We start from the raw sequence: 23984 nt of genomic DNA, 5'->3' as shown, positions 1-23984 counted from the left end.
TTCGAGAGCCCAACCCTAAGAACTATTTTCCCCATGGGAATGGAGCAAAAAAGGTGTGGGGTTGAGGAGGGCCCAATCTACCTCCTCTAGCCATCATTGGCGGTGTAGGATGGTCGTCGACGGAGAGGTTGCGGGCGGCGTGGCTCCCTAGCCACACGTGCTCTGTTGCTAGGGAGGGAGAACGAGCGTCAAGAGGAGGGAGACAAGAAACGAAAGTGAAAAAAAACAACGAATTGGTACGTGCTTGAGTTGTGTAATGGATGGCAGCGGTGGGTACTTACCCCCTTCATGATGATGTACGGAACCTGCATTTTCAGAGCACCCCTTATATGTTGCATGGAATCCATGGATCTAACCTCAAAATCCAGATTTTTGTTACTTCAGACCCCATGGGGGAGAGGTGTTTGGGTAAAAAAAAAGAATCTAGAGCTGATTTTAATAGATCTGGAGCATTTGGAGCTGTCGCAGACAAGCCCTTAGATAGCACCTCACTGTCTTGGCTGCTATCGTCTCCGGCGGCCATTGGGGCCACTCCTTTCCTTGATCTCCCATTATAAATAGCCCCCCCTGCTGCAGTCCACATGCAAACCAGAAGCTAGCATCCCAACATAGGCACTAGCTGTAATTAGAAGCTGTGAAGTGTGAACTGCACGTGATTTCTACCAAGTGCATTGGACACCCTTCACCCTCGCTGCTACTGCTACTAGCTGCAGCACAGGGTGCGCCTGCGCCCTCAGTTTTTTTTCCCTCTTACTTAAATGTACACATAAGTTTCTTTTGCGCTGACTGTTATCTCTTTATGTTCTTCCTTGGCATCCATATACAGGTTTCACTTGAAAAAATCAAACGTGCTATACTACTATGCCTTCCCAATGCAGCGTGGTGCTGAAGAGGAGCACGATGGCAGCTACAACTTGCTGCTTGCTGCTGGCATGCTTGGTTGCCGGACAGCTGCTTGCGATGGCTGCCGCAAAGGAGAATGCTCACCATCACCAGAAGCTGCTGGCGGCGGCGCCTACACCATCGTCGCCGGCGGGACTTCCGACTGACCCCAAGCTGATCAGTCCCTGCGCTTTCTGCTATGCTTATAGCTGCCCCAGTGACTGCAAGGGAATATGCGGTTGCCACTGAATCATATCTCAAGCGCGATATATTTGCTGCAGATCTCAAATAAACAACCCGTGGATCGGGCACACTGAAGGCACAGTTTGTTTTAAAAACCTATATATCATGCAGTGTATGGACGTGTTTCCTTCAGCTTAAAATCGAAATTTTATGAAAATAACCAAGAATCCCACCTAAAGGCTCACTATTGTTTTTAGATTCTCTTCACCGTGCGGGCAGGCAAATAAAAACCATTATTTACACGGCGGTCGCAGAATCAGGGATAACACGGCTTCGTTGCCACGGCCGCATAAACACAGCAGGATTCCGGAGCAGGGCGAACCAAACACAACCTGCATATTACTGAAGTCCAGTGATCAGTAACAACAGAAATGAACATGTGTGATCACAATTCACATGTACTCATGCACATCTTCTGGATTTTATACGTGGCAGGCGGGTGCTTCAGTTGTCTAACGAGTACACAAGAGAACGGCTTTCTGAAGTCTAATATAAAAAAAAAAACAGTGGAGCTGAAGTCACTTTGAGGCGAGAAGCCGAAGCCACCAAAAAGTGCCTTTTTCTAGCTTCTCCATTTTTTGAAAAGCCCTGCCAAAGAGATATTGATGATTGCATAAACCAAGTTATTTACTTGCATATATAATTTAGGAGAAATTTTACAATGGTTGGAAAAAACATGGGATATCCATTGGGCAAGATCGGACAATGAAAAAATAGGAGGTACTCAACTGAAAGTACTTAAAGTTATTTTCTTAATTAATTAATTAGAAAATAGAAAAAGATGAAAATACCTAGAGGTACCAATGTACTTTTCCTACTATGGTAAAGAGCTCATAATTTAGCGAGTGTTTTAACGTGGTAAATTTTAAATTGCTTACTACCATCACTGCTTAAATTCCCCTAGTTATTTGGGGATTTCAAATTTCATTGAAACGCTCGGAATGGACATGTTGAATAATTGTTTCTCACTCCCAACCTGTGGGTCGGCAGGGGGCATCCTCATCGCCGCATCTGAAAGGTACTTTAAACTGCAGCCGCTTTCCTCCACACAACACATAATTAGGCCTAATTTGGCACAGCTCAGCTTCACCAGTAAAGGGGGGGGGGAGAGACAGCATCACAAGCAGTTTTTTGGGTGAAGTTGAGCTGTTTTTGTTATCCTGTGTCGGCAAAATAGCTTCACATGATGGAACAAAAAAAAATCAATGACTAGAATGCCCTTTTTATTTTCTCTTTCTCCTTTCCTTTTCCATGCGTTCTCCCCACGTGACCATAGCACACGCCTTGGAGTCCACACTCGCCCACGCCCCGGCGGCCACGCTCGCCCTAGCGGCTCGTGCCTGACCGCACCCCGGCGGCCTAGCTCGCCCACGCCCTAGCAGCCCGCTCGTGCTGGCTTAGCCACGGCGCCAGTGTCCACGCCTAGCCCAGTGGCAGCGGCGCCCGCGCCTCGGCCCACCAGCGGCACGCGCGCCTTGGTCATTGGCGGCACCTTGCACTCCGACTGATGGACTTCATCTCGCTCGGGGCCGGCCTCCAACCCCACACCATCTCTCTCCCCTCCGTTGCTGCTCATCCACGGCTTCTGGCCCCGGTGAGCCGTGTACTGGGCAGTCGCGCCCCCGGTGGGCTGCGTCCTGGTGGCCGCGCCCTCGGCGAGCTGCTCCCTAGCGGCCGCGCCCTCGGCAGACCACGCCACTGGCTGCTGTGTCCCGGTGGGCACGCGCGCTCTATCTGCAGGGCAAACCGAGTCTTTTGGGTAGGCTGAGGCCCACTTGTGCCAGATGAAGCTAAGATATGATAAGCTATTTTTTTCAGCTCTCTCCCATCCTATCCCTTTGTGACTAGAGAAAAAACAACTTCAACCATGAAGCTGTTTTGAAAAAGGGGTGTTTGGCAAAAAAAAAAAACACACCTCACAATAGCTCATGAAGTTTTTGGTGAAGCTGTGCCAAACAGGCCCTAAGTGTGACAATTACCATGTTAGCTGAAAATGTAACCCGGAGCATGACCTGGGTTTATGGCCCGCAGAGTGACCCAGACAAAAGACTGTTTCTCCAAGAATTAACATCCCTGAAATCCACCATGCAGCCGGAATGGATTATACTAAGAGACTTCAATCTCATCTACCGTGCCCAAGACAATAGCAATAACCGTATAAACCTGGGCATGATCAACAGGTTTAGAAACATGATCGATGATCTACAACTCTTACCAATAGAAATGCATGGGCGTAGATTCACCTGGTGCAACGGTCAACACAGTCCCCTACGATGAGCAAAATTGACCATTTGCTTGCCACCACGGAATGGTTAGACCTATTCCCACGCAATGACCTACAAAGCCCTCCTGGCTTCAATGGGATCCGATCACTGCTCACTTCTACTAAAAGGGGAGACTAGCGCAGATTTCTACAGGGCTTTAGGTTCGAATCTTTTTGGACAAGGATGCTGGGTTTTATGGAAACAGTACAACAAGCATGGGACAAGCGAGTCAATACCCAAGATGATGCTATGCTCAGATTACAAGTAAACCTTCTGCGTACGGCCAAAGCCCTCAAAGCCTGGAGGCATTGAAGCTTCAACAATTGGAAACTGAGAAGTGCAATAATGCAATTAATCCTCCAAGAACTAGAAAGATCACAGGAAAGACGGACGTTAACACCTGAGGAATTGGAGTTCAAGAAATTCCTAAAATCCAAATTAGTGTGGTTGGCAGTAGGCCAGTAGTACAAAAAAGTAAAGCCAAACAACACTCCAGACTAAAATGGATACGCTATGGTGACACCAACAGCCGACTATTCCACATATTTGCAAATGTCCGGAGGAAACAAAACTTTATAAGTTCCATACTCAGCAATAACGGGATTGCGGTGTCTCAGCAAGACAAAAGCAATGTTGCCCATCAATTTCTCAGCGAGTCCATAGGTAATCCAAAGCACGGGAATCTATCTCTAAACTGGGAGGCCCTGGGTTATAAGCAGTTGGAGCTAGATAGTTTGGACTCACCATTCTCAGAGCAGGAAATTGCAAAAATCATAAAAGACATGCCACCAATGAAAGCTCCTGGGCCGGATGGGTTCATCGGTTTATTCTACAAAAAATGCTGGGAGATAATAAAACGAGATCTAGTAGAAGCAGTACAAGGTTTTTATAATCACAGAACAGCCAAGTTGCACCTGATAAATGAGGCGAACATCATTCTCCTGCGCAAGAAAACGGAAGCTGCAACCATGACGGATTATAGACCAATTAGTTTAATAAACAGTGTCGTCAAGATAATAACAAAGATACTGGCAACTCGGTTGGCGCCACACTTGAATAATTTAATGTCAAATGCCCAGAATGCATTCATCAGGGAAGGTGCATACATGATAATTTTATCTATGCCAAGATGCTTGGATACCAACTGTGGGGAGGAAAATCACTACGTCGTCTCAATTGCAAGAATTTGTGTCGCTCTGGATACGCATCCACGATGTTTAGCTGTAGCTGGATATAGAAGATCAAATCACTTGAAAATGGACCAACAACGAGCAATACACCACGAAGTCGGCCTACCGCGCGCTCAATTCTTTGGTTCCTACAGGAGGTACAAGGCCAAAATCATCTGTCGTGCATGAGCGGAGAACAAGTGCAATGTGTTCGTTTGGATTCTTGTCCAAAACAAGCTGCTAACGGCAGACAATCTCGCTCTCAGGGGATGGCCTCACCAAGATAACTGCATTCTCTCTTCACCTTTGCCTGGACTGCCCCTTTGCACAGGTGGTATGGTCTACAGTTGCAGCCTGGGAAAACTTCAGCAACCTCCACTAAGCCCTTTAAACTCAGGCAGACACCTTAATTGAATGGTGGGAATCAACATTGCCCTCAGTCCAGAAAGAGAGGAGACAGGAGTTCAATGGAATGGCAATTCATATCATGTGGAATTGGTGGAAGGAACGTAATCGCCAAAATTTTAACAATAATTACTCCATAGCACTCAAGGTGGCCGGGCGAGCCAAAGATGATCTAGTGCAATATAGAAGGGCTTTCACAACACCTAGTCAATAGGCTCTACTGCTAGGCTAAAGCCCCCCTGTGTACAGTTTGCCTCCACAATTTGGTTGTGTGTTTACTTGCCCCTTTTGGCCCTAGTACCACTCTGTGCATATAACTCTTCTTTCTCCCCTTAATGAATGGCAGAGCTCCTACCCTTACTTCAAAAAAAAAAATATCTGTGCGCAGCGGGTGATCCAGGCATTACATAAGAAAAACAGCCAAGGATTATTTGTTAAGCTTGATATCTCAAAAGCTTTTAGCTCCATCAGCTGGCCATACCTACTTGAAGTACTCGAAGCGCTGGGGTTCAGTCAAAAATGGAGAGACTGGATCTCCTCTCTTCTCCTAACATCATCTTCCAAAATTCTTTTAAATGGCAAACCAGGAGAGAGAATTAAGCATGATGTGGACTACGACAAGGCGACCCGCTGTCACCAATGTTGTTTATTCTTGCAATTGATCCCCTACAGCGCATTATTGATCTAGCAGCTCAAAAGGGATTCCTTCAGCCAGTTCTGCCGCAATCGGCAAATCTAAGATGTTCGCTGTATGCAGATGACGCAGCAAATTTTTTTGGCACCTACAGCTACTGATTTAATGAACTTGCATAGAATTCTCCAAATCTTTGTTTAATGCTCGGAGCTATCGGTCAACATGGCCAAAACAGAGATTTTCCCAATTCGACTAGACCCTACTATGGTACCACCACTCCTACAGAACTTCCCACCGAAGATCAGCTAATTCCCAGGGAAATATCTTGGACTACCGCTGCACACAAAGAAATTAAGAAGGCTCGAACTGCAACCTTTCATAGACAAGATAGGCTCTCGGCTACCAGGATGGCAAAGGATCGTCAGCTAGAAAAGAGACCCTGGTGAAAACAGTACTTTCCTCTCAACCTCACTGTCAGAAACAGTAATTTTGCCGTATGCCACAGGCACTCGGCAAATGGTTTGTCGAGTGTCAAATTTGACACTCGGCAAAAAAGTGGTTTGCCGAGTGTTTTTCTAAAATACACTCGGCAAAGGATTATTGTTTGCCGAGTGTTTTTGGGAATTACACTCGGCAAACCTACTTTTCAAAGAAAAAAAAATAATTTTTTTCTCATCATACCATTATTGTTTGCGGAGTGTTTTGGGGAATTACACTTGGCAAACATATTTTCCAAAGAAAAAATAATAATTTTTGGATCTGTTTGCTAGTTTTAATCCTTTCCCATGAAGCAGCTAGCTAGCTAGCGTATACCATCAGTTGTTTTTTGTCATTTCAGTCAACAGAGAGGCCACAAAGTGCAGTTAAATGTCTTATCATGAATATAACACACTGGAATAGCTATAGTCTTAACCATCGTGATATGGTCATGTGCATCAAGCTAAACCATCAAAACAGTTGTTCTGACACACAAACTACAGCATGTCCATGGTATATAATTAGAAACCCAGGTACATGTAAGCTCTATACACATCACAACTATAACAGACCAGAAACTAAAAGTACTCAGAAAGCAATGGCAGAAAACAAATATAATTCAGGGTACTATAATTCCTTACTCTAGCAGCCAACTGATGTGCATTGAACAAAAAAACTGATGTGCAAGCAGCTAAGCAAAATAACTAGAATAGGAAGGATCCACTTATTCCAAATAAATGAGAGTAGGCATGGCAGTCACCTTACTTGAACACATTACAATTTTTTAGTACGAAAATCAGATATGTAAACGTTGCTGTATATTCTCCATGAGTTTCAAAGAAATTAACCAAAGCTACAGACTTGCTCATAAATTTTGAAAGGCAAGCATTGATCTTTTTACTGTGGTATGAAAATGGCATGGCTCATAAATTGAATACACACATTGACTTGCTCTAAATGATAATGCAAACCTGTAGCTGAACCAAGTAAATATTGATGCTACTAGCAGGTTGACAGAAACACTAGCAAGAGAATATAGCTAAATGTCCAAACAAGATTAGAAACCAAGTAATGATTAATGACAATGACTAAACCAAGTAAAGATTAGAAACACTAGTGTGCTCTATCTGTTGCCTATAGATTGTTGACTACAAAAATAATTTAATATTATTACACCTAGTAGGCACTTAAAATAGAGAAGACAAAACAGCATGAACATCATACATGTACAGGTCAACTAAGAGCAAAAATAAAGTGCACAGAGTTATCTTACATGTCACTTTCATCTTACTTAAGCATAACAGAGTATCTGTCGATGTTTCACCACCGATAGCCTGCCACGGGGGTACCCGGTGCAGTTTGTTCGGACTTCAGCGTATGCAGAATTCGACGGTAAATGTAAGAGACAGTCGATTTATCCTGGTTCGGGCCCTCAACCGTGATCGAGTAATAGCCCTACGTCCAGTCGGCGTTAGCCTTTGAGTTGAATTGATTGTAAAGTGTTGTCTCTAACTCTCTTCTCCAGGAACCCCCATCTAAGGAGCCCTGCCCTCCTTTATATAGTCAGGAGGCCAGAGTCCTAGTCGGTTTATAATGTAAAGTCCTAGTAGGATTACAGGGTAGTATTACTACTAGGATTACATGGGAGGAATCCTAATCAAACTAGATCTCCTCTCTTCCTTGCGGTGTATCCCATGGGTCCCGCATCGACAAGCCCTCGAGCACTTCATGGTTGAACTCCGGATGCCTTGTTTTGTTCCTCTAGATCTTGCCGAGCAGGAACAAGCGTCGCCCGAGTGCTTTCTTGAGTGAAACCATGTAGCGCTTCTTGGGATCTTCGAGTGGTGTGTGTTTTTTTGAAGAAAAAGTACTCCTATTTTGGTGTAGCCCCCGAGCCTCTTGCTATTTGAAACAAGGAGCTAGAGAGTCTTGTCTTGAAATTGCTCTGATTCTTCGTCAAAGGGTTCCCGAGCATATACCCGAGTTCTATATCAAAAAGATCTCGGATATAGCTCGGTCCGGGTTCTTTTTGTCGTGAGGCCTTGAAATAGTCTGTCTTGAAGAAGTCTTTTTGGTGACATGCGCTTTTTCAAAGAAAAAAGTGCACTCACTGAGTGTAGCCCCTGAGCCTCTTGCTATTTGGAACAAAAAGTTGGAGGGTCTTAAATCTGAGTTGTTCAAAGAACTGAAAACCTCTCCTGTTGCAGCCCCCGAGCATATATCTAGGTTCTTTTATTCAAAAAGAACTGGATCTTGGCATATTCTCTGGTAGTCTGCTGTTGTCAGATGTAGTTGTATGGTGGTGGTTGAGTGTAAACGTTGTTTGTTCACGAGTTGTACAATGTTGGTATATTCTTCTGAATATGCTTATTCTTGAGTACTGTTCCTTCACGCATGAGTCCTCTTTAATTGAATTCTATCATTTCACTGTGTCCTTTGTTAGATTTGTTCCGTTGGTGCTCCTGGTCCATGTGCACCGCTTCTTTGGTCTATAAATACTCTCCTGGTGTGTTGTTTTGATTCATCGAGCATTTTGTTACGTGGTCTGAAATCTCCGTAGTCATGAATATGATAGTTTCTGAAGTAGAGCAGCCCCCGAGCGTATTTTGTAGTTCTTGTATATCTTGTCGTAGTTGGAGGGAGTCTTATGACAGAGATTAGAGGTAGACTAATCTCGCAGCGGCATTGTACTAGGAGGTACGTGGCGGTAGTTGGAGAAAGTCTTGTGATGTGAGATACGTTCCTTCATCCAGCAGTTCTGGGTAGATCCCCCTTGCCTGCCCTACGACTGTCCAGTGCATATCTACGCCTGATCCGGTGTCACATCGGACTTGGGTAGACAGATGCCTGCTGGCCTTCCCTGGTCCATGTTGTCCCGCCGTGCTGCTGACTTCCGCCTCGGATGTACTGCGTTCGTCCTTTGAAGAAAACAGTGTAGCTGAGTGCGGTTTGTTCTACCGAGTAGCAATTTGGAACACGTAGTCGTTCCAGAGCCTAGTTGTGTCCGGGTTCCTTTTTGCTACCTTGCTCGTCATAGTACCGAGTTCGTTGGGTCTTGTAAGATGTGTAATCTTGTATTTTTTGAAGCCATTTATAATGGAAAGAATCTTGTCTTCTGAGTTGTCATTCTTTTTTCTACTGATGTCCTGGTTGTTTATGAGATTCCAGAGTTCTTTCTATAAGAACCGAGTTCTTGTGTTCCTTATGAGGTAACCCTTCGTTTTTTCTTGGTTGATGAGTTCTTTTTGTAGCAATATGATAACTCTGCCGTGGTGCTGGATGGATAAGTCTGAAATCTGCCCATTAAACTGTACCCTTGTGTAGAAGTGTATCATCCGTCATTTCAGTTGTGCCAGTTGTGTTTCAGAAATGGACCGTTGCATTCTCATGCCATGTTTAAACGGACCTAGTGGGCCGCATTTTTATTGCTGTAAAAATCTATTTAAAGGCCTTCTTTCTTCTTTTTCTTTGTTGCCCTGCTTTTGCCTTGAAACCCTAGTCCTCACTCCGCCGTCGCCATTGTCGTCGTCATCTGAGCGCCGCCGCCTGAGCATCATCATTTCTTAGTGCCTTATTGCTTTCGCTGGTATATGGGTAGGAAGAAATCAGCAAGCAAGTCCTAGGCAACCTTTGTAGATGAGGAGACATCACTTTCTATGATTGAAAATCAAGAATTCATGGCCATGAGGGCTGCTCAGAAGGTCTAGCCAGCTCTGACTACGACTGAGGATCAGTTGCGCGAGCTTGTCAGTGATTGCCTGATCCAGGACAAGGAGATTGCTGAATGGAGAGCTCCAGGCCAGCATCGGGTCCCAACTCTAGGCCCTGGTGAGATTGCTCTTTTTGTATCATTTATCCGTGTTGGACTCTGCCTTCCTGCCTCAGCTTTTCTTCATCGATTTCTCAGTTATTTTGGGATTAGCTTGAACCATCTTACTCCCAATGTTGTCCTGCATCTTTCTGTTTTTGTTCATCTTTGTGAAACTTTTCTTGGAATTCCTCCTTCTCTTTCTCTCTTTTGTTACTTCTTCCGTCTGAATCTCCAACCCCACAGCGATGACACCCATGTTCTTGGTGGCTATGGGATTCAGTTTCATCAGGGTCGTAAGAGTAAATTCTTTGATTATGACTTGGTTGATTCTGTGAGGGATTAGCGTGCCGACTAGTTTTATGCCACCAATATGATTCCTCCTCTTGCTGTTCATTCTGGTTTTGGTCCCGTGGTTAATGACCGATGGAAAAAGAATTCCCTTACGGTGGATGAGCTCCAGGCGATCAAGCCGTTTCTTAAGAGGATATGTGCTCTAAAACAGCAAGGCTTGACCGGCTTCAGGATCGTTTCCAGTTTTCTTCGCCGCCGTGTTCAACCTCTGAAGGAGCGAGAGAATTACAGTTTGAATACTCTGGGGCGGAGGACCCTATGTATGGTCCCTGCCCTTGAGTTGACTGGTGAGGAGGTGCTCGAGCGCCTTCACAAGATGTTGAAATGAGTAAGCGTCGTCCAACATACTATCCCTGAGTATTGTGCTAACAACCCGCCTCCTGCTGTGAGTTGTTTTTTCTTATGCGGGTATTTTTCGTATTTCCTTTGCTGTCTCCACTTTTCGCTTAATCTTTCTCGTCTGGTTGTTTTACTCTTTTATAGGAATTGGGGTGCAACTTCATTGATCCGATCCCCCTTGATGACTGCCCTGCCATTGTGGAGACTGGGGAGAATCTTGCTGGGGCATCTTTAACCAGTAAGTTTCAAACCACCATGATGTTTCCTGGTGTTTCTTCCGCAGTTCTTGACACATATGTAGGGTATGTTCCTCGTCCAGTTCCTCGAGCTCCTCACAATGTCGAAAAAAGGGGGCAAGCGGATTGTTCTTCTTCTGGTTTGTTTGCTACCAAGAAGTCTCGCAAATCGAGTACTTGTCTAGGTACTCAAGTTATAGGTAGCTTGCTCCTAGGTGAGCATATTAATATGTTTTGTCTTTTTGTTGTTTGTTTTTGCCTTTAACCGAGTACTTTTCTTCTTTTTCAGATGGTGTTGTGGTTGCCATGTTTGAGAGTGAGGAAGATGAGGATGATGATGCGGCCCTTGTTATGCGTTGGTGAGTTGTTTTCTTGTTTTTCTGCTGTTGAACACCTCTTTTTGTTCTGACTTTGACCTTGTTCTCTTGTAGTAAGCGGTCGTCGACCTCGAGTTCTTCTGGGGCTCCGGTACCGACCACGCCACTCCTGTCGCAGGGTGGTGGTGTTATTTTTGCTGCTATAGTTCCCCCTCTAAGGCCTTCTGTTGATTTTATGAAGAAGAAGATAGTTGAGTGATTGCATCCTCGTTCTGTTTCTTTGCTTTTGTTTTCCTTTTTTCTGATTCATATTCTTATCGTCGAGTTTCCTTATCATCTTGCAGACCCTCACCTTCCCTTAACCCTCAGTCGACCTCTTGTCAGTCTTCTGGTTTGCCCCGATGTACTTTGTCTCAGGATCCTGAATGTACAGTCGGCGAGGTGGCTGTGAGGGAGACAGGGTTCTCTGGTGATCACATTGCTGCTGATTTGCTAGCTCTAGAGGTGACCGTGGTCGTGGTGGTGGAGCCATCTAAGGAGGTAGCAAGGGCTTCCCAGGGTACGGCCCTGCTCTTGTCTTCTTTGCCTCGGCCGGCTTCTCCCTCTGCTCCTCTTGCTAGTGGCGTTCAGCGTTTGGATGATGATGTGGTGCAACAATTTGATGCAACTCATCGATTGTCAGAGATGACCGCTACCTGAGGAACCTTTGCGACTTCTTTTGGGGAAAAACTCCAGATAAGTTTTTTTTCTGAAGTTCTTTCTTTGGATGTTTGTCTTTCTTCTGTTCTTATGTCTTGTTTTTCTCTCTCTCCTTTGTTCAGTCTTTTTCTCGGGATCATACCGGCTTCTTTTTCTCATCTGAAACCGAGAAAAAGTTATCTTCTAAGGTTAGTGTCCTAAAACAGAGCTTGACCTCTGTCGGGCTAAGATGGAGATCGAGCGTCAAACGCACCAAATGGAGGAAAAAGCTCTCCGTGCCCAGGTGGTTGAGGCAGAAAAGCGGAGGGATGCTGCTGTCCAGGAGGCCTTAAAGAATGTGGAGGCCATGAAGAATGAGTGCATTGGTATTGTGGGTTCTTTTTGTTTCCTTTTGTATTTAAATTTCCCTTTCTGCTGACTTGTTTTTTGGTGCCTGGTCTAGCTCTTCGAGTTGAAAAGCTGAAGCTCTCGGAGGGTATTGAGGAAATGAAGACACTTGCTCGCAATAGTCACAACAGGGCTGGAGAGGTAATTACTCGTGCTAAAGAACTCGGGCTTGCCAAGTTGATTAGGCGTGGAGTTGACAGGGATCTTGTGCAGGTCCAAAAAACGGTTGAAGTCTTGACTGGTAAGTTGGCGACGGCTACTGAGAACTGGAATGCTTTGTGGAAATCATTTCGGTTAGTAGCCGATCTTCTCCGGACTCCATCGGATGATGGTCAATCTTGGGCTCAGTTTATTCCCCAAGTTCTGGCCCGTTTCCAGGAGTTCGTGAAGAGGTGCGCCCAACTATGTACCAGAAATATTCTTGCCCAGGTCCGGGTTCTTGCTCTGGAGATGCCTTTGTCCAAGATTGTAGAGAAAGCCGAGAGTCAAGAATATTTGGATGCCGTTGAAAAGGTGGAGCCTAAGGTCAAAGATTTAGCTAGGAGGATCGTAGATAATCTTAATATTGATATTTTTTCTCCTGATGACGATGCTTGATGTAATTGACCTTTGTATTCCAGACTCTGTAATAGGATATTATACTTGTTTTTGAATGAAGATCTTTTATTTTTTTTGTCTTCTTTGCCTGGATGTCTTTGATTTTGACAAGTGCTTGTCATGCTTTCGTCTACGCCGTGTAAACAACTCGGTATTTCTAGATTGTTGTCTTGACAAACTTTCTTGATTTGTCGAGTGCTTGTCTGGCTTTCGTCTGCGCCGTGTAAACAACTTGGTATTTGTAAATCGTTGTCTTGACAAACTTTCTTGATTTATCGAGTGCTTGTCTGGCTGTCGTGTATACAACTCGGGGTAAGTAGATCTTTGTCTTTACAACCTTTTTGTTCTTGTTAGTACTAAAAAGACTTAGGACCAGCGATCTCAAGCATCTTCAGCTTCTTCTTTTTAGCTTTTTACTTAACTCAAGATGTGGCCAGCATCTGGCTCTTTCCCTGGTTGTAAAAACATCTTAGGATCGGTTCAGGTGTTAGCTTATTAGCTACCCTCATCGGCGGGCTCAAGCATCTTTTTAGCTTTTTTGCTCTCAGCCGGTATGCTCAGGCATAGTTTCAGCCATTTTGCTTTTTGGTTCGGGTGTTAGCTTATTAGCTACCCTCATCAGCGGGCTCAAGCATCTTTTTAGCTCTTTTGCTCTCAGCCGGTATGCTCAGGCATAATTTCAACCATTTTGCTTTTTGGATCGGGTGTTAGCTTATTAGCTACCCTCATCGGCTGGCTCAAGCATCTTTTTAGCTCTTTTGCTCTCAACCGGTATGCTCAGGCATAATTTTAGCCATTTTGCTTTTTTGGATCGGGTGTTAGCTTATTAGCTATCCTCATCGGCGGGCTCAAGCATCTTTTCAGCTCTTTTGCTCTCAGCCGGTATGCTCAGGCGTAATTTCAGCCATTTTGCTTTTTGGGTCGGGTGTTAGCTTATTAGCTACCCTCATCGGTGGGCTCAAGCATCTTTTTAGCTCTTTTACTATCAGCCGATATGCTCAGGCATAATTTCAGTCATTTTGCTTTTTGGATCGGGTGTTAGCTTATTAGCTACCCTCATCGGCTGGCTCAAGCATCTTTTCAGCTTTTTTGCTCTCGGCCGGTGTGTTTAGTGAAAACTCGGAAAAAGTCATAATAAGACATATGTTGTCGAAGAACACTATCTTTATTGATCATGAACGTTTACATGCTTAGTGAAAACAAATAGGGGAAAGCCATAATAAGACATATGTTGTTGAGGAACACCATCTTTATTGATCATAAACGTTGATCTCTTGTGGCTTATATATATGTTCTTCCTTGTGTTGTTTTCATGCGTAGAATCTTCTTAGTTGGCTGATGTGCCATGTATTGTTGACTTCTTTTTCATCTTCAGTTATCAACTTGTACGTGCCTAGTCCGGTGACTTTTGTGATAATAAAAGGACCTTCCCATGGACTGAGTAGTTTATGGCGTCCATCAGTTTTTTGTATCCTTCTTAATACTAGGTCTTCGATTTGGAGTGATTGAGGCTGGGTATTCTTGTTGTAGTGGCGTCTTAAACCTTGGAGGTATCTGGCTGATTGAAGGGTAGCGTTTACTCTGACTTCTTCTATACTGTCGAGTTCTAATCTTTGGGTGTGTTCTGCTTCTCCTTCGTCATATTGTTCTATCCTTGGTGATGTCCAGATCAAGTCGGCAGGTAGTATGGCTTCTGATCCATAAACTAGGAAGAAAGGTGAATATCTGGTGGCTCTGCTTATTTGAGTTCGTAGCCCCCATACTACTTTGGGTAATTCTTCAATCCATTTGGATCCATAGTCCACTAGTTCTTCATACAATCTTGGTTTTAATCCGGCTAGTATGAGTCCATTAGCCCTTTCTACCTGTCCGTTGGCTTCTGCATGTGCGACTGATGCATAATCTATGTCGAAGCCGCAATCCTGTGCCCAACTTTGGAATTCTGTAGCTGTAAAGGGAGAACCCAAATCCGTGAAGATTCGATTAGGCATGCCGAAACGGTGCATAATGTCTTGGATGAACTCGACTGCTTTGGCTGCGCTGTATTTTGCGAGTGGTTTGTATTCAATCCACTTGGTGAACTTGTCAATTGCTACAAAGATGTACTCAAAACCGCCCTTTGCTTTCTTAAGAGGTCCTACTTGATCCAGCCCCCAGCAGAAGAAAGGCCAAGCGTGTGGGATGCAGATGAGATTGTGAGCTGGTACATGAGCTTGTCTTGCGAACATTTGACAACCTTTACATTTTCTGACAAGTTCTTCTGCGTCTTTCAAAGCGGTTCGCCAGTAGAATCCGGTGCGGAATGCTTTGCCGACTAGTGTTCTTGAAGCGGCATGATTTTCACAGCAACCTAAGTGTATTTCGTCTAAGATCTTTTTGCCTTTTTCAAACGAGACATAATTTAGGAGTACTCCTGATGATGCGGCTCTTCTGTATAGCTTGTCCGCTACTAGGACGTAGTTCTTGCTTCTGCGAACAACTCGGGTAGCCTCCGCTTTATCTGCTGACAACTTATTCTCTTTGATGTAATCGATAAAAACCTGGGTCCATGAGGTGGCGATTACCAAAATCTGGGTGCCTTTAGCTGGGAGTTCAGGGGTTATCTCACCGGGTTGTTTGATAGAGGGAGCTGATAACTCCTCTATAAATACGCCAGGTGGTACCTTCACCCTGTCCAATATGAGCTTGGCGAGGACGTCTGCCGCAATATTAGAATCGCGCAGGACATGTAGAATTTCCAATCCTTGAAAATGTTTTTCGAGTTTTCGTATTTTAGCACAGTAAGCGTCCATGTTTTCTTTGGTGCAGTCCCAATCTTTGTTGACTTGGTTGACGACTACCGCTGAATCGCCATATACGAGTAATCGCTTGATTCCAAGGGTAATTGCCACTCGGAGCCTGTGGATGAGGGCTTCGTATTCTGCTTCATTGTTTGTTGCTTGCCATAATATCTGAAGGACATAGTTGAGTTGCTTTCCGTCTGGAGAGATGAAGAGAACGTCTGCACCGGCTCCGCCTAGCTTGAGTGATCCATCAAAGTACATCTTCCAATGGTCAAGGATGATATTTGACATAGGTTGTTGAATTTCTGTCCACTCGGCAACAAAATCGGCAAGGGCTTGAGATTTAATTGTCTTCTGTGGGGTGAAATCGATATTGAGAGCACCAAGTTTAACTGCCCACTTAGATATGCGCCCTATTACGTCTCTATTGTGTAGGATGTCTCCGAGTGGGAAATCTGTCACCACGATAATCTTGTGGCTTTTTCAAAATAGTGGCGAAGCTTGCGTGAAGTGATCAAGATGGCGTAGAGTAGTTTTTGCACATGCGGGTACCGGATTTTTGATTCTGACAGTACTTCGCTGATGTAGTATACGGGGCGTTGTACTTTATATACGCGCCCTTCTTCTTCTCTTTCTACGACTATTGCTATGCTGATCACAGTAGAAGTTGCCGCAATGTACAGCATCATGTCTTCATTTTTCTTTGGAGGTGTGAGAACGGGCGAGGAGGTGAGGTATGCCTTAAGTCTTTTGAAAGCTTCGTTGGCTTCTTCGGTCCACTCGAACTTGTCTGTCTTCTTTAATAGTTTAAAGAAAGATAACCCTTTTTCGCCAAGTCTTAATATAAAACGATTGAGGACCACCATGCAGCCTATTAGTTTCTGCACATCTTTGACACTTTGAGGAGGACCCATTTCTGTTATGGCTCGAATTTACTTGGCGCTGGCTTCGATTCCACGATGACTGACCAAGAATCCAAGTAGTTGTCCTGAAGGAACTCCGAATACACACTTGTTTGGGTTCAATTTCCACCTCCACCTTTTCAGGTTTTCAAAGGTTTGCTTTAAGTCTTCAAATAGTGTGTCTGGGTTCTTTGTTTTTACTACTACGTCATCCACGTATGCCTCTACGTTTTCGCTGATCTGATCACCAAGGCACGTTTGGATAGCTGTTTGGTATGTGCCACCAGCATTCTTGAGTCCAAACGACATGGTCTTGTAGCAATAGGCACAGAACGGAGTGATGAAAGATGTCTTGCTCTGGTCTTGTTCCTATAATGCGATTTGGTGATATCCTGAATAACAATCAAGAAAGGATAATAGGGCAGATCCTGCTGTTGAATCAACTATCTGATCAATGTGTGGTAGCCCGAATGGATCTTTCGGACAGTGTTTGTTGAGATCTGTGTAGTCGACGCACATACGTCACTCGTCCGTATTCTTTTTTTGTACTAGAACTGGGTTTGCTAGCCAATCTGGATGAAGGATTTCTCTGATGAATCCGGCTGCCATTAGCTTTGTGATTTCTTTTTTTAATTTCTGCCTTCTTGTCGGGTGAGAATCGTCATAGCCGTTGCTTCACAGGCTTGGAGCCTTCATTGATATCGATTCTGTGCTCAGCCAACTCTCTTGGGACACCTGGCATGTCGGCAGGCTTCCAAGCGAAGATATCTTTGTTATCCCGAAGAAAGTTAGTGAGCGCGAGTTCCTATTTTGCCGAGAGGTGGGCGCTAATGGTTGCCGTCTTGGAGGGATCACCGGTGCCCAGGTCGATTTGCTTGACGTCGACTTTTTTTGGTGGTGCGAGGATGCTGGGCTTTTTAGCCGATATCTCTAGTTCTTATGGGCTCATTTATGCAGCAATAGTGGCTATTTCTTTTCTACCATTGGCGGTTTGTGCTTTGGCTGCAATTTGAATTGCCTGAACGTCGCAGTCAAAAGCGCGCTTCAAATCACTTCGAAGGGAAAGGACACCGTTAGGCCCTGGCATCTTAAGCAATAGGTACGGGTAATGCGGTATCGCCATGAATTTTGCTAGTGCTGGGCGCCCGAGGATTGCATGATATGATGAATCGAAGTCTGCAACTTCAAACTCGATGAACTCTGTTCGGTAGTTTGAGGGAGTTCCAAAAGTAACCGGTAGAGTGATTTGTCCAAGTGGCATGGCTGCCTTGCCGGGTATTATCCCATAAAAAGGGGTGCTCGTTGATGTAATCATCCCGACAAGTTGTAGTCCCATCTTCCTTAGCGTTTCTGAAAAAATGATGTTGAGTCCAGCTCCCCCATCGATTAGTACTTTTGTGACAGTCATACAGGCGATAGTTGGATCTAGAACCAGTGGGTAATGGCCTGCATTTCCTGCGCTAGTCCATTGGTCTTCTCTTGAAAACTGGATTGGATACTGTGACTAATTGAGATATCTTGGAGTAGCCGGTTCTGCTGCCATGATGGTTCGTAGAGCTAGCTTTTCTTGATGTTTGCTTCTGGAATCTGGGACCCCAGCGAAGATCACTGCTACTGTCCCCCTAGATTTTTGGAATCCCTTGTCTTCGTGGTTGTCTTCATCTTTTTTCTGATTGTCTTCTTTAGTGTTTACCTTATTATCTTTTCTTGTGTATCGATTGTTGAAGGTGTAGCAATTTCCGATGGTGTGATTTCCTTTAGGGTGCCAGATGCAATGCATGTTTTCAATTTCGTCATACCTTCTAGGTTTGGAAAACTTCCTTGATTTGTCATCCACCGCTACGGTGTTGTCTGGCCCATGTTTTCTTTCCTGATGTCTGATGTTTCGATGATTTAGCTTGTCCGGGTTGTCTTGGTTGTTTCTGTACGGGAACCTTTCTCGTGTCTTCTCCTCTGCAGTAATCATCTTTTCTACTGTATGTCTGAATTCTTCATTGTTTCTCGGGTTTTCTTTGCAGAAGTCTTGAAATTGCCACCTAGCCATAATTCCGTGAGAGCGCTTCGATTACTTCTCGTTCGGTGATGTCATGTACTTGAGCACGTAGTTCACCAAATCGTCGATAGTAATTTCTGAGACTTTTGTCTCCTTTCTGCTTGAGTCCTTTTAATTCTACATGGGTGATGGGGTGCGTATTGATACCCACGAAATTTTCACAGAAAACTCTTTGTAAGTCCTCCCAATTTCTGATTGACCCTGGATTTAATTTGTCGAACCATTGGAGAGGCATGGTTTCTAGGGCCATGGGAAAAAATAAGGCCTTGATATCGTCGTCTCCTCCGGCTAGTTCAATCGACTGCTAGTAAATCCTGAGCCACTGCCTTGGTTCGGTCTTACCATCATATTTAGAGTGGTTGGATGGCTTGAACTTGTGAGGTAGTCGTTTTGAAGCAAGTCTGTTTGCAAAACAGGGGAATCTATCGTGCGTTCCGGCTTCTGTGTATTCTGATTTGGCATCTCCTTCTAGCCAACTGTTGTCTTGATGAGAGTAGTTCTGCGGGGCTGTCTGAATAGGTACTTTGCTTGTAGTCTTTCTTGGTTGTTCGACTCGGTAGTTTTGACTATGGTCCCTTCTACTTTCTCTGTTGTGAGTTCCACTTGGTCCGAGTCTCTCGAAAGCAGACTTCTTTTGATTTTGATCTTCTTGTCTATGAGATGTTGACCTGGCAGGTAGTCTTGAGCGGGTCTCTCCGTCGTGTACCCTTAGGGCTATTGACCGAAGAAGGTCTCGGAGCTGTTCCTGTTTTTCACTGGGAAGAGATGTCGCTCCGAGTTCTTCTAGTGCTTCTCGGATCCTATTGTAGGATGTATTCGCCGCGCGTCTTTCTTCGACTTCTTGTTCTGATTTTCTTCTATTGTACTCGGTCAGATCTGACTCATATTTAACCCAAGCTTCCTTGCGCTGCCTAGCATGGCGTTGGCGTCCTTGTTTCAATTTGTTTCTTCTTTCTCTTGCTTGCTTCTGATGTTCGGTCTCACCATCGTGCCCCTGGATAAAGGGTGAAATGTTGGACTCTGATTCATCCGATGACTTGATGTCGGGTGCTTCTGGGGGGACCAATGGTGATCGAGGACGGCGAATCATGAATACTTCTCGTGCGTGAATTGTTATGTTATCGGCGTTGGTTTCCATACTGTCGGAGTCGTTGATAACTTTTGTAGATGCTTCAAGGTCGCAGATCGAATCTCCTTCTTGGTAGGGTAGAATTGTTGTTGTCGTCGTGCCGACTAGTCAGGTACCGCTATCCTCAGGAACAGAACCTGGCCAGTGGACGATGCAGTCTTGAGATGTTATAGTTAGTACGAGACCTTCCTGAGCTCCTTTCAGTGGCATTCTAAGCACCGGATCGAGGGATCCTTCGGGCCGTGCCTGATAAGATCTCGCCATGTTGTGGAGTCCGAACGGAAAAGGGCCCAACTTCTTGAAAGGACTATGAGTGTATTCCGGGTTGAATTCTTGATAGACCGAGGCCACGTTCTGGAACCCTGCCGGAAAAGAACTTGGTCTCTCGAAAGAACTCGGGTAAGACTCCATCTCGGATGCGGAGCCTGAGTTTGAGTCGGATGCGTAAAGCCGCGTAATCTGAGTTGGATCGGACATCACGAGCTGTGCGAATCTTCCGGCGAGTTGATCTGTCGTAGTCGCCGAAATAGAAAGGTCTTCATGGTAGTCCGAATCTTCGAGGAGACGGCTTTGGAGCTTGCCATCGTCGCCTGCCTCGCAGATCCATGAACCGAAGATGAAGGTTGATCCCGTCGAGAAGATCATGTTGTCGAGGTCCGTCGAGCTCTCGGATGCAAATTCGCCGAAAACCCCTACCTGGCGCGCCAGCTATCGATGTTTCACCACCGATAGCCTGCCACGGGGGTACCCGGGGCAGTTTGTTTGGACTTCAGCGTATGCAGAACTCGATGGTAAACGCAAGAGACAGTCGATTTATCCTAATTCGGGCCCTCGACCGTGATCGAGTAATAGCCCTACGTCCAGTCGGCGTTAGCCTTTGCGTTGGATTGATTGTAAAGTGTTGTCTCTAACTCTCTTCTCCAAGAACCCCCATCTAAGGAGCCCTGCCCTCCTTTATATAGTCAGACGGCCAGAGTCATAGTCGGTTTACAATATAAAGTCCTAGTAGGATTACAGAGTAGTATTACTACTAGGATTATATGGGAGGAATCCTAATCAAACTAGATTTCCTCTCTTCCTTGCGGTGTATCCCGTGGATCCCGCATCAACAGTATCTCTATTTTTTATCAATAATGGCATACAAAAAAATAAGGACCAACATCAAGGCAGGTGCTATCTCTATATTGCTTCCAGGAATTATAAACCTGATTAGGGTGAATATAGCACTAGTAACTTCAGTACATTGATCCAGATGTATAGGATATGTCACCAGTTAAGCAACCACTATAGGTTCCTGGAAAACTAATTAGGACACCAACAAATATATGTCATAATAATATTTATAATACAGGGAGCTGTGTAAAAAAAACTGACGTAATGCTTGAGTACATATGTGCATTGGGCAAAACCAGTTAAGTGAAACACCTAAAGCACAAGCACTAGCAGGTAGCAGCCATCACAGGTACCTGCAGCCCTGCACACATCAACCAAGAGGTTATGAACTGCTGGGAAAGGTGGCAGCAGTAAGTGTAAAATCGTAAGAAAACTTGCTTATATGGATAAATAAATGAAACTATTGTTTATGCTAAATCTGAACTTTATGTTTGAATAGGAACATGTATCCTCACCGTGCAAAAAGAAGTGTAAAATTGGAGCTAGTCTGTAAGCTTGCAAAAGTCAGAAACCATTAGCATCGGCCTCCACTAACTGTTGGATGAAAGATTCTCTCTTAAATTGCTAGCTACATATACTTAAAGTTAAAGAAGGTGCAATGAATTTATGGGCCTGAACTGGCATTTCATCAAACATCTAGAGTTCATGCACTGGAAGGACAGAGAAGCAACACAGGAAAATAACCTTGTGCGTCACATGGTCCGCGACACGATGACGGTGACAAGAACGCGGTAGTGGACGGCGAAGGTGGCCACAAACAGCACTGCAGTAATGGTTGTTCGTCCTGTAAAGAAGAAAGAAGACATAGCTTGCATTATGTTGTTATTAGTAGTCCACTCCAAAAATACACATACATACCCCAAGGTTTTACACATACCTGAGGAAAGACCGGTAGGAGCATCAGGATAAGAGAGTCTAAGGCAACCATCTGTAGCATAAAATTCATGAACCTGCATTATATGGCATGGACAGGAACTTGCAAGGCAAACGAAACGGTGTAAAATTTCACAGGAAAAGGCAATTTTATTTTTTAAATCCAGTACCAGGCTAACAACGACAAAGTAAAATTGTGGCAGTGCATAAACAAAATTTGAAGGTAAACATGGAATCAATTTGTACTGGCTAATGTAACCAAGTACAGACATGATGAAGTAGACGAAAAACCACTGAACCGTAGATTGGTTTTCACTTATATAGATGAACCTGTACTATAGCAGCAGAGGGGGACATGAGCAGAAAACGTGGAATATGTACGTAGTACCACGGATTTGAGGATCGAAGAGGCACTCGAACCACGGGTTGCTGAGGAAGCACCCAGATCCGGCCTGTGGAGTCCTTCGCGTCGGCTAGCTGTCAGCCCAGTGGGCTCCTTCGCGGCGGGCGGCATGGCAGCCGCGGATCCGGTCGCCCCTCACATGTGAGGAGATGGAGGACCCGGGGGGGAAGGGGGGAGCGCAGGAGGCCGCCGCGACCCACGGGTGAGGATCTGGAGGAGGGAGGCGGATCGGTGGAAGGGAAACGAGCCCTAACCTCGAAGAGCCGGCTGAGATTGGACGGATCGGCCTTCTCCGCTTGCTGCGACGCCGCTGGAGAGGAGGGGGCGGACGCATCTCCGACGCCGACGAGGGGCCGTCACCGCCTTCGAGGGGACGGGTGTGCCTGTGTGCGTGTGTGGCGCGGGTGGTTGTGTGCGTGTGTGGCTGTGTGCGGCTGGATGCGGGGTATACGAGTTGGAGTTTTCCGAGTGTCCAAGGATCTGACGCTCGGCAAATTTCATCTTTGCTGAGTGTCAGAAGAGGTATACTCGACAAATCTAGTTTTTTTTATTTTCTTTTATTTTCTTTTTTTTATAATGTATTTTTCTAAATTTGTTCTGATGTATTTTAAAAATATCTTGTTAAATTCACTTAATAATATATATTTGGTTTTTATACAAATATTATTCTATTATTTTATGTTGTTATAGCTCAAATTTAATTTATATTAATTAAAATTCTATAATTATATTTAATAAATTAAAATTATGAAACGGGTCTAAAAAATTATCAAAATTTCACACCAAACAATCTATGTTCTCTATTGTCTATATAAAAAATTTTGAAATCAAACCCCAATTCGTCCATCACTTTGATTCCAAATCTTACCGAATCTTTCTCATCGCTACTATTCTTCTTCTAAGATGCTTCGGTTTGTAAACATCGTGCGTGACAAAACATGCGAAACCTTATTATTTTTTTACCACAACCTCCACGTAGGATATCATCACATCATAACAAATCTCATGATTTGCAAACTTCGTTTGCTTTTTTTAGAATTTAAAAATTATTCGGCCACATGTTTGTGATCGTGTTTCCTGAACGAGATGTTCAAAATTTCTTTTCCTTTCCAAGGTAAGGTCTCACACTGGACTCAATAACATGACTATCATTTTTCTACTCATTTTATTCTATTATTTGAATCACTTGCAGTTCAAATTTGATTTAAACCAAAAAATTTCTTGAAATGCAATAAATTAATTAAATATAGCAAACAGATCCAGAAATATACCAAATTTTAACATGGAGTACCACATGTTGTATGTGTAGAGTAGAAAAAGTTTGAAGGTCAGAAGAGAAAAAAAACTTATTTATTTGCTGAGTGTCAAAAAAAACACTCAGCAAATAAGGGGTTTGCCGAGGGCAAAAAAAACACTCGGCAAACCGGCTTTGCCGAGTGTTTTTTTTGACACTCGGCAAACCCCCTTCTTTGCCGAATGTTTTTTTTGACACTCGGCAAACCGGCTTTTTTGCCGAGTGTAATTATTTTGCCGAGTGTTTTTCACACAGCACTCGGCAAATAGCTTGTTTGCCGAGTGTTCGAAGGATTGCACTCGGAAAACCCCCTTGCACGCAGCAAATTGACTGCTTCCGGTAGTGCCTATTTACCACCTAACAGCTTTCCCAGCTAAAAAATGGTTGATTAAGAGAATTGATAAGATTAGAAGAAGCTTCTTATGGTGTTGGGGAAACACCAGATAATGTTAACGGCGTCCATTCACTAATTAATTGGCCAATAACATGCCTCCCAAAACAGAAAGGCGGACTAGGAATCCTAGACCTAGAAAGATTTGCAGGAGCACTCAGGTTGAGATGGC

The 23984-nt window shown here is 44.4% G+C and overlaps 1 protein-coding gene across 11 annotated transcripts; it reads right to left on the bottom strand.

Moving 5' to 3' along the window:
* Positions 1-807: 807 nt before the first annotated feature.
* Positions 808-22598, bottom strand: LOC136538611 (uncharacterized). 11 transcript variants are annotated; one of them, XR_010779407.1, is made up of 6 exons: positions 21729-22598; positions 21536-21635; positions 21307-21385; positions 4304-21152; positions 4134-4218; positions 808-1713 (listed from the first exon to the last, which is right to left on the bottom strand). XR_010779407.1 is itself a non-coding variant. In XM_066530585.1 (5 exons), exon 5 carries the CDS (start codon positions 15883-15885, stop codon positions 14122-14124), a length of 1764 nt encoding a protein of 587 aa, XP_066386682.1. In that variant the 5' UTR covers positions 15886-21152; positions 21307-21385; positions 21536-21635; positions 21729-21826; positions 22113-22598; the 3' UTR covers positions 1744-14121. The 11 variants fall into 11 exon arrangements, 6 of the variants coding, with proteins under 6 accessions (XP_066386682.1, XP_066386697.1, XP_066386704.1 ...); XR_010779406.1 differs by lacking the exon at positions 808-1713 and having other exon boundaries at positions 1744-4218; positions 4304-4349; positions 4496-21152; XR_010779398.1 differs by having other exon boundaries at positions 4134-21152.
* Positions 22599-23984: the final 1386 nt, after the last annotated feature.

Source organism: Miscanthus floridulus, chromosome 1 (assembly GCF_019320115.1).
Source record: "Miscanthus floridulus cultivar M001 chromosome 1, ASM1932011v1, whole genome shotgun sequence".
NCBI classification, from domain to species: Eukaryota; Viridiplantae; Streptophyta; class Magnoliopsida; order Poales; family Poaceae; genus Miscanthus; species Miscanthus floridulus.
This window is presented reverse-complemented; position numbering and strand designations above follow the sequence as displayed.